Source organism: Triticum aestivum, chromosome 5B (assembly GCF_018294505.1).
Source record: "Triticum aestivum cultivar Chinese Spring chromosome 5B, IWGSC CS RefSeq v2.1, whole genome shotgun sequence".
Lineage (NCBI taxonomy): Eukaryota > Viridiplantae > Streptophyta > Magnoliopsida > Poales > Poaceae > Triticum > Triticum aestivum.
The window spans coordinates 494,316,258-494,326,792 of NC_057807.1; the positions used below are offsets into that span (position 1 = coordinate 494,316,258).

At 43.1% G+C, this 10,535-nt stretch overlaps 1 protein-coding gene across 1 annotated transcript; it reads left to right on the plus strand.

Annotated features, from left to right (window-relative positions):
- Positions 1-634: 634 nt before the first annotated feature.
- LOC123114921 (RING-H2 finger protein ATL74-like) lies at positions 635-1,168 on the plus strand. Its single transcript, XM_044536287.1, has one exon. It carries the CDS (start codon positions 635-637, stop codon positions 1,166-1,168), a length of 534 nt encoding a protein of 177 aa, XP_044392222.1.
- Positions 1,169-10,535: the final 9,367 nt, after the last annotated feature.

Here is a 10,535-nt window from a genome sequence, read left to right on the forward strand (position 1 = left end):
GAGTGTCTTTTGATATTAAAGTAAATATAGAGTTCAGACAACATCATGTATATATACTATATAGTAGATGTATGCAACTAGAATTGTGCCTTAAACTTACAGAGAAGACCGATGATTATGGTAATTGTGCCATAAACATCACGAGAATTGTGTCAATTTGGTCTATTGAGTTTATTCGGTCATCCAGAGAAGAAGACCGGTCCGACCAAAATAATTCGGTCTTTTAGTTCTTACGAGCGGTTTTAGTTCGGCCTTTACGGGTTCGGTCTCGGTAAAATCCCCGGGTTGGGGACGGGTACAACGTAATACTTATACTTACAAGGGAGTGGGGACGGGCACCACGTAGTACAGCACAATAGCCACAGTCGTGCCACTTGACAGTCGTAGACGTGAGCTTTCACTACCAGATACCTGAACTTTACCCAATGCCTTGTCATCCAACAAATAACACTCGCGCAGCGGCAGCCCTTATATATACCCCACGAACGGAGCAGAGAACGACAGACAGACACTGATAGCGGCTAGCACAGGCATCAAAATCCAGTTCGAATAGCTTCAAACAGAGGAGGCCCGGTGAACTCTCTGCTCGATCCTGCTCGGTGGGCAGCTCTCAGATTATATAACTTCATCAACCATGGGTCGTCCTGATGCGGAAGCGCCCGCGTCGAGCGTTGCCTACGGAGGCGACGGAGGCGCGGCGGCGCCCGCGGGGGCGGGGGCAGACCCGGCTTTCGAGACCAACGTGGTGATCATCCTGGCCGCGCTCTTCTTCGCGCTGCTCCTCGTCATCGGACTCAATTTAATGGTGCGGTGCGCGCTCCGGCGCGTGTGGCGCGGGGCCGCGGCCGCTGCCGGCGAGGGCCGGGCGTCGGCGCGGGTGGCCTGCAGCGGCAGCGGCATCAAGAGGCGCGTCCTCAGGAGCCTCCCCGTGGAGGTGTACGGCTCCGGGGAGGACATCGACGACGTGTGCGCCATATGCCTGAGCGAGTTCGTGGACGGCGAGAAGGTGCGTGTGCTGCCGCTCTGCGGGCACGGCTTCCACGTCCGCTGCGTCGACGCCTGGCTGGTGTCCCACGGCTCCTGTCCCACGTGCCGGCAGCCGGTCATCGATGGCGCGCCCGGGGAGGCGGCGGAGACGAACACGGTCATCACCGTGGTCATCGTGTGAGTCCGTCTCGCGGTGAAGCATGCCATTGCTGCTGGTACAGCACACTCCCGCATGCGCAAGCTCTTGTGATTGTTTAGGCGCAATGCCCAATTGCTCATGTAAATATTCGACAATGAGTAAAAAGTTTTGCTGAATTAGTTTGCTCGCATGTCCTCTTTTCCGGCGCCGTCGGCGCCCCGGGTTCGTCGGCCGGTTGCCTGGTGCCGGGACACGACACGTACAATAGCCACGGCCGTGGTGAATGTGCAACGGCCAGCTACGTCGTCATCACCGGGTGGCCCGTGACGTAGGGCGACTGACTGTTCTTTTTTTCTTTTTGAGGGTGGCGACTGACTGTTCAGTTTTACTAACATCCACTTTGAGTATGTTACAAGTTCCCGAGTATTTTCATCAGGTGCCGTTCTACTTTTGCCGATTGGGCGGTGTAAACAACACTATCTCTACTCCAACTTCAAATGTCCGAGCCGAACAGTTCAAGCACTTTTAAGCCTACCTCTATTTTCCGCCGAATGCGTTTGAACATCCAAAATGTCCCAGTCCGGTCTCAACTTGAGTGGCAAAGTACCTCATCTACTGCAGACCGACTGGACTCCCACAATTTGGATCCACCCCCCCCCCCCCCAACCTCTCTTTTTTCATGCACCCCCTTTCTCGTTCTTTTTCCACGCTCCGGCCATAAAGTGCCACTGCACCCCCTCCCGGAGGCCGCCGGGCCTTAACGGTCCTCTGCCCTCCACCTAGCCACATCTCCGCCAGCCATCCTCGTCGGATCCGCCCTCCGCCCCTATCAACATTGTTCATGCCAGACACCGCACACCACAAGTGCTCGGTTAAATGCCACAATGCATATATTTTTATGTTTTGGTTGTCTACTTTCAATGAAACACGGTGGATTTAGAAGATGAGTACTTCTAAAACGAGTTCATGTGCTTGTCTTCATCTGATGATGATGAGAGAGATGAAAGATAATAATGATGGCGGTTGTTGAAGAAACGGAGAATGCGGAGGAGCATGTTCCCAACTTCGAGGATTCCACGTTGGGACATCGAGTTTTCAATCCGCGTCTGATATGTCTCAGATGTATCTATAATTTTTTTATTATTTCATGTCTTGTTTATATCATTTTGACATAGTTTTGGCATCGGTTTATATTTTTTTTGAACTAAACTATTAATGCAGTGTCCAGTAACTTGAGTTACTGTTTTCTGTATGTTTTTTGGTTTTAAGGAAAATCAATTTCATCGGGCTCATGAAAACCTAGAAAACATCTGGTGAAAGTTTTACATCCAGAAGCTTCCAGTGGCAACCGACATAGGCCGAGCGGCCACCCATAGGCCCCAAGCGCCCCCTCCATGCAGCCATGGGCACATGGTGGCCCACATGGGCCCCCTGGTGCATTGATTTACCGCCTCTCGGTCTCTATGCTTCTGTATATACCTGAAACTTCCGAGGATTTTTCAACCCTGGTTTTTTCACCGCCTGCTACCTTTTGAGCTTGCGTTAGTTTTTTCCTTGAAGAGGAAAGGGAGATGCAGCAAAGTGGAGTAAGTATTTCCCTCAGTTTGAGAACCAAGGTATCAATCTAGTAGGAGACAACGCACAAGTCACTGAATTCCTGCGCAAACAATCCAACAAACCTGCACCCAACGCGATAAAAGGGTTGTCAATCCCTTCACAGTTACTTGCAAAAATGAGATCTGATAGTTATAGATAAACGGTAAAGTAAAATATTTTTGGTATTTTTGGTTTATAGATCGGAAAGTAAAAGATTGCAAAATAGTAGATCGGAAACTTATATGATGGAAAATAGACCCGGGAGCATATGTTTCACTAGTCGCCTTTCTCAAGATAGCAAATAATACGGTGGGTGAATAAATTACTGCCAAGCAATTGATAGAAGAGCGCATAATTATGATGATATATAAGGCAATTATCATGAACATAGGCATCACGTCCGTGTCAAGTAGACCGACTCCTGCCTACATCTACTACTATTACTGCAGACATCGACCGCTATCCAGCATGCATCTAGAGTATTAAGTTCATAAAGAATGGAGTAACACATTAAGTAAGATGACATGATGTAGAGGAATTAACTCAAGCAATATGATGAAAACCCCATCTTTTTATCCTCGATGGCAACAATACAATACGTGACTTGCTGCCCCTACTGTCACTAGGAAAGGACACCGCATGATTGAACCCAAAGCTAAGCACTTCTCCTATTGCATGAAGAACCAATCTAGTAGGCCAAACTAAACCGATAATTCGAAGATATTTGTAAAGATATCAAATCATGCATATAATAATTTAGAGAAGATTCAAATAATATTCATAGATAATCCGATCATAAATCCACAATACATCGGATCTCGGCAAACACACCGCAAAAGAGTATTACATCGAATAGATCTGCAAGAACATCAAGGAGAACATGGTATTGAGAATCAAAGAGAGAGAAGAAGTCATCTAGGTACTAGCTATGGACCCGTAGGTCTGTGGTAAACTACTCACGCTTCATCGGAAGGGCAATGGTGTTGATGTAGAAGCCCTCCGTGATAGAATCTCCCTCCGGTGGGACGCCGAAAAAGGTCCCTAGATGGGATCTCACAGGTACAGAAGATTGCGGCGATGGAAAAGTCTTTTCGTGGCTCCCCCTGATGATTTTGGGGTATAATAGTATATATGGGCGAAAGAATTAGGCCAGGAGACCCACGAGGGGCCCACAAGACAGGGGGCGCCCCTACCCTTGGGCGCGCCCTCCACCCTTGTGGCCACCTCTTGGCTCCTTCAACTTCATATCCAAGTCTCCTGGTTTGCTTCTGGTCCAAGAAAGATCATCGCGAAAGTTTTATTCCGTTTGGACTCCGCTTGGTATTCCTTTTCTGCGAAACTCAAAAAAGGCAAAAAAACGGAAACTGGCACTGGGCTCTAGGTTAATAGGTTAGTCCCAAAAATAATATAAAATAGCATATTAATGCATATAAAACATCCAAAACAAATAATATAATAGTATGGAACAATAAAAAATTATAGATACATTGGAGATGTATCAAGCATCCCCAAGCTTAATTCCTCCTTGTCCTTGAGTAGGTAAATGATAAAAAATAGAATTTTTGATGTGAAATGCTACCTAACATATTTATCAACGTAATCTTCTTTATTGTGGCATGAATGTTCAGATTCGTAAGATTCGAAACAAAAGTTTAATATTGACATAAAAATGATAATACTTCAAGCATACTAATAAAGTAATCATGTCTTCTCAAAATAACATGGCCAAAAAAAGCTATCCCTACAAAGTCATATAGTCTGGCTATGCTCCATCTTCATCACACAAAATACTTAAATCATTCACAACCCCAATGACAAGCCTAACAATTGTTTCATACTTTTGATGTTCTCAAACTTTTTTAACTTTGATGCAATACATGAGCGTGAGCCATGGACATAATACTATAGGTGGAATAGAATATGGTGGTTGTGGAGAAGACAAAAAGAGGGAGATAGTCTCACATCAACTAGGCGTATCAACGGGCAATGGAGATGCCCATCAATAGATATCAATGTGAGTGAGTAGGGATTGCCATGCAACAGATGCGCTAGAGCTATAAGTGTATGATATCTCAAAAAGAAACTAAGTGGGCGTGCATCCAACTCACTGGCTCACGAAGACCAAGGGCAATTTGAGGAAGCCCATCATTGGAATATACAAGCCAAGTTCTATAATGGAAAATTCCCACTAGTATATGAAAGTGATATCATAGGAGACTCTCTATCATGAAGATAATGGTGCTACTTTGAAGCACAAGTGTGGAAAAAGGATAGTAACATTGCCCCTTCTCTCTTTTTCTCTCATTTTTTTCTGGGCCTTTCTCATTTTTTTGGCCTCTTTTTTTTCGTTCGGAGTCTCATCCCGACTTGTGGGGGAATTATAGCCTCCATCATCTTTTCCTCACATGGGACAATGCTCTAATAATGAAGATCATCACACTTTTATTTACTTACAACTCAAGAATTACAACTCGATATTTAGAACAAAATATGACTCTATATAAATGCCTCCGACGATGTACCGGGATGTGCAATGAATCAAGAGTAACATGTATGAAAGATTTATGGAACTTGGCTTTGCCACAAATACAATGTTAACTACATGATCATGCAAAGCAATATGACAATGATGAAGCTTGTCATAATAAACAGAATGGTGGAAAGTTGCGTGGCAATATATCTCGGAATGGCTATGGGAATGCCATAATAGGTAGGTATGGTGGCTGTTTTGAGGAAGGTATATGGTGGGTGTGTGGTACCGGCGAAAGTTGCGTGGCACAAGAGAGGCTAGCAATGGTGGAAGGGCGAGAGTGCGTATAATCCGTTGACTCAATATTAGTCATAAAGAACTCACTTACTTATTGCAAAAATCTATTAGTTATCAAAACGAAGTACTATGCGCATGATTCTAGGGGGATAGATTGGTAGGAAAAGACCATCGCTCGTCCCTGACCGCCACTCATAAGGAAGACAATCAAAAAATAAATCATGCTCTGACTTCATCATATAACGGTTCATCATACGTGCATGCTACGGGAATCACAAACTTTAACACAAGTATCTCTCAAATTCACAACTACTCACTAGCATGACTCTAATATCACCATCTTCATATCTCAAAACAACCATAAAGAATCAAACTTCTCATAGTATTCGATGCACTTTATATGAAAGTTTTTATTATATCCCTCTTGGATGCCTATCATATTAGGACTAAATTTATAACCAAAGCAAATTACCATGATGTTCTGAAGACTCTAAAAATAATATAAGTGAAGCATGTGAGCTCATCAATTTCTGTAAAATAAAACCACCGCCGTGCTCTAAAAAAGATATAAGTGAAGCACTAGAGCAAAATTTCCTAGCTCAAAAGATATAAGTGAAGCACATAGAGTATTCTAATAAACTATGATTCATGCGTGTCTCTCTCAAAAGGTGTGTGCAAGAAGGATGATTGTGGCAAACTAAAAAAAGCAAAGACTCAAATAATACAATATGTTCCAAGAAAAACACATGTCATGTGGTGAATAAAAATATAGCCTCAAGTAAAGTTACCGATAGATGAAGACGAAAGAGTGGATGCCTTCCAGGGCATCTCCAAGCTTAGGATCTTGGTTGTCCTTGAATATTACCTTGGGGTGCCTTGGGCACCCCCAAGCTTAGGCTCTTGCCCCTCCTTATTCCATTGTCCATCAAATCCTTACCCAAAACTTGAAAACTTCACAACACAAAACTTAACAGCAAATCTTATAAGTTTCGTTAGTATAAAAAATAAATCACCACTTTAAGGTACTGATGTGAACTAATTATTTAAATATATTGGTGTAATATATACTATATTCCAGCTTTTCCATGGTTCATACCCCCCGATACTACCCATAGATTCATCAAAATAACTAAACAACACACAGAAAACAGAATCTGTCAAAAACAGAACAGTTTGTAGCAATCTGTAACTCTCGAATACTTCTGTAAATCCAAAAATTCTAAAAACTTAGAACAACCTAAGCAATGTGTGCACCAATTCAGAGCAAAAAGAATCATATCAAAAGCACGTTTGAATAAAATCCTAGAAATTATTTACTGGGTGCAAAAGTTTCTGTTTTTCAACAGGATCAATACAACTATCACCGTAAGCTATCCTAAAGGTTTAACTAGGCACAAACACTAATTAAAACACAAAACCGCATCTAACTAGAGGCTAGATGAATTATTTTTTACTAAACAGGAATAAAAATCAAAGAATAAAAATAAAATTGGGTTGCCTCCCAACAAGCGCTATTGTTTAACGCCCTTAGCTAGGCATAAAACACGAATAGATCTAGGTATTGTCATCTTTGGTATGCAATCCATAAGTGGCTCTCATAATAGATTCATATGGCAATTTAATTTTCTTTCTAGGAAGGTGTTCCATGTCCTTCCTTAACGGAAATTGGAATCTAATGTTTCCTTCTTTCATATCAATAGTTGCACCAATCGTTCTAAGGAAAGGTCTACCAAGAATAATAGGACATGTAGGATTGCAATCTATATCAAGAACAATGAAATCTATGGGCACATAATTCCTATCTGCACAATAAGAACATCATTAATCCTGCCCATAGGTTTCTGAATAGTAGAATCCGCAATATGCAAATTTAAAGAACAATCATCAAATTCACGGAAACCTAACACATCACATAAAGTTTTTGGAATCGTGGAAATGCTAGCACCCAAATCACACAAAGCAAGGCACTCATAATCTTTAATATTAATCTTAATAGTAGGTTCCCACTCCTAATAAAGTTTTCTAGGGATAGAAACTTCCAATTCAAGCTTTTCTTCAAAAGATTGCATCATAGCATCAAAGATATGTTTAGTAAAAGCTTTGTTTTGATTATAAGCCCGAGGAGAATTCAACATGGATCGCAACAAGGAAATTCAATCTATTAAAGAACAAATATCATAATTAATTTCCTTGAAATCCAAAAGAGAGGGTTCATTACTACTTAAAGTCTTGGCCCGTCCAATCCGACTTTTATCAATTTTAGCATCTAGATCTAAAAACTTCGAATCATTAGGACACTTTTTAACTAAAGTTGACTCATCTCCAGTCTCATCTTTATCAAGATTTATATTGGAAAACAAAGATTCAATCGCAGTCACATCAACCACTTTAAGATCTTCATCATTATTGTCGTGGAATTATCACGTCAGATGTCCTAAGGAATGGACTTCGTCGTGGAGCCATAGCAACTAGGAAGCTTGAAGGGGTTAATCGGGACAAGAGACACGAGGTTTATACTAGTTCGGCCCCTTATGGTGAAGGTAAAAGCCTACGGTCCAGTTTTGAGTGGGATTGCTTATGTCTCGATTACCAGGGAGCAAATCGCTTGACCTAGCTCTCGAGTTGTTGTTACTTGCCCTGAACCGCCGCCGGGTCGTATCTTTATATACAGAGGTCGACGCCCAGCGGCTCTACAGAGTCCCGACCGGCTTATAAACTATATCTGGCTCGGTCTCTTAATATTTCTTGCCTTACAATACAAGTCACACCTATACGGCGGTTTATCACTATGGGCCTTAAGTCGCCTCTGGGCCTTGGGCCCCTACTAAGCCGTCGTCTTCAACCTTAAGCTTGGGCTTCAAGAATACTTATACGTATAACCCGGCCCCTCCTGGCGGGTCATACCTAATAGTTATATCCCCAACATTAGGCCCCAGATTGATTTGAGCTGGTTCATGTCAATCTTTGATACTTAAGAAAAGTCTTCTGCTCCTTGCTTTATGAAATTTTCTGTAACCCGCCATGATGTCATCCTTCGAATTTGTGGTAACCCGCCATGACATCACCTGTCATAAATGCATATTTTGTCCAATATATCTCAACGGATCTCTGTCTTAATGACCATCCAAAAACCGAGGGGCCTTTGTAGCTGGATAACTATGTTTTTCGGCCTCCTTGTTTTTCGTGCCCACTTAACAGGTTTTTCCTTATAAATAGACCCGACTAGGTCTCTTCCCATTCTCCGTTTTGCATCTTCTTCCTCTCTCCCCCATCTGCCACTAGAGCTCCGCCGCCGTCGCCACTGCGCCCTTCGTCCTCGTCGAGCTTGGCCGCTGCATCGACCTGATCTTGACCAGAGAACGGCAGTGCTCCTCCTCTGCAGATCCTCCGTAGTAAGTTCTTCCCCTTTCCGTGCCATAGATCTGCATTAGGGCTAGTCATGTTCCTCTATACGGGCATAGTTCGTCCAAGCTGTTGCATTTTTCTTGCCACGGCTTCGCCTGATCCAAAAAACCCCATGGATCTGATGCGGTTCGTGTTCCGCATCCATTTTGATTAATAGAAAACCTCCTTTCTTTGTAAGAAAACCTCATCATAGCACATGAGCTTCTCTGCGCCCTATTTTTAGGTCTAGTAATTTTTCTTTTCTGAACCTTTGTTTGATCCAAAATAACTGCTGCAAACTGTGAAACCTGTTTGTACAACACTTAGGCAAAATCCATATTTTGTTAGACTTATCCAGTCATTGCGACTCTGATCGCCTGCTTTAAGGAAGTAATGCTCAATCAATAATCTGAACCGCCCCTGTCGGTTTAAACAATGCTGACAGCTTATAAAACCTATGGCGGCTTAAGTAACCAGGACATAATTATCCTTATACCATTAGGCCCCTTCATAAGTCGCCATATTGCTATTCATAGTAATACTTTTATCCTGCCTGGCTTAAATTTGAACCAGCCCCTTTTTACTTTGTCTTTAGGCTTTCAATCAGAATGGCACCCAAGGCACCTACCTCTTGCAACTGGGTGAAATCCATTGTCACTGATAGCACTTTGAATGACTTTGTGAAAACCGTCTATCTGCCAAAGAAAGAAGTCATGCCTTATCGTGCTCCTAACCCGGATGAAGAATTTCCCCAACCCAAAGATGGGGAGGTCATTGTTTTCATAGATCATATGAACCGGGGTTTTACTCCTCCCGGTTCAAAGTTCTTCAGAGATGTACTGAAGTTTTTTGACCTTCGCCCACAAGACATTGGACCCAATTCCATGTCTAATATCTGCAACTTCCAAGTATTCAGCGAAGTTTATCTTGGTGAAGGACCCAATTTACTGCTCTTCATAGAATTGTTCTACTTGAACCGCCAGACGGGGTGTGCCAGCGGCCAGAGCTTGGAACTTGGCGGACTTTCGATCCAGCACCATAGCGATGTGATCTATCCCTATGCTAACCCGCCTAGCCATCCCAAACATTGGAACATGACATGGTTCTACTGCAAGGATACTTCTCCGGCTGACAAGAACCCTCTGCCCGGCTTTCGCGCCCTTCGTCTTGACACCAATCATCCTCTTCCTGACAAAATTACTGCCGCAGAGCATAAATCCCTTGCTCCTACTCTGGACAAGATCAAGGCTCTGTTGGGAAACGGGTTGACTGGTATTGACCTGGTTCGGTTCTGGCTTGCCTGGCGAGTTATTCCGTTGAGCCTCTGCACCGTTTTAATGTGCGAATACACCGTCGCCAAGAATGATCCCCTGTGACATAGTCCTGGCGACTTACCTGCTCATGTTATTGATGACATGACCAAATCTCTTCTCAACGAGAGTCTGGCGGAATGTGGCAAAGTGGGTCTAGCCCCTTTCTGCAAAGATAACCCGGCTCCAAAGGTAAACCGCCAATATGAAATGTTTATCTTATTTTCTTAATGCTTCACCCATACTCATATATATGCTCAATCCTTGCAGGCGGGTGATAAATTTTGGAAAGTTAAATATGATCATGAAGCTGCCAAGAGATCAATAAAAGAAAAGAAAGCCGCCAGGAAAG

Coding starts and splice junctions, on each gene's coding strand:
- LOC123114921 (XM_044536287.1), top strand. CDS start 635: ATGGGTCGTCCTGATGCGGAAGCGCCCGCGTCGAGCGTTGCCTACGGA.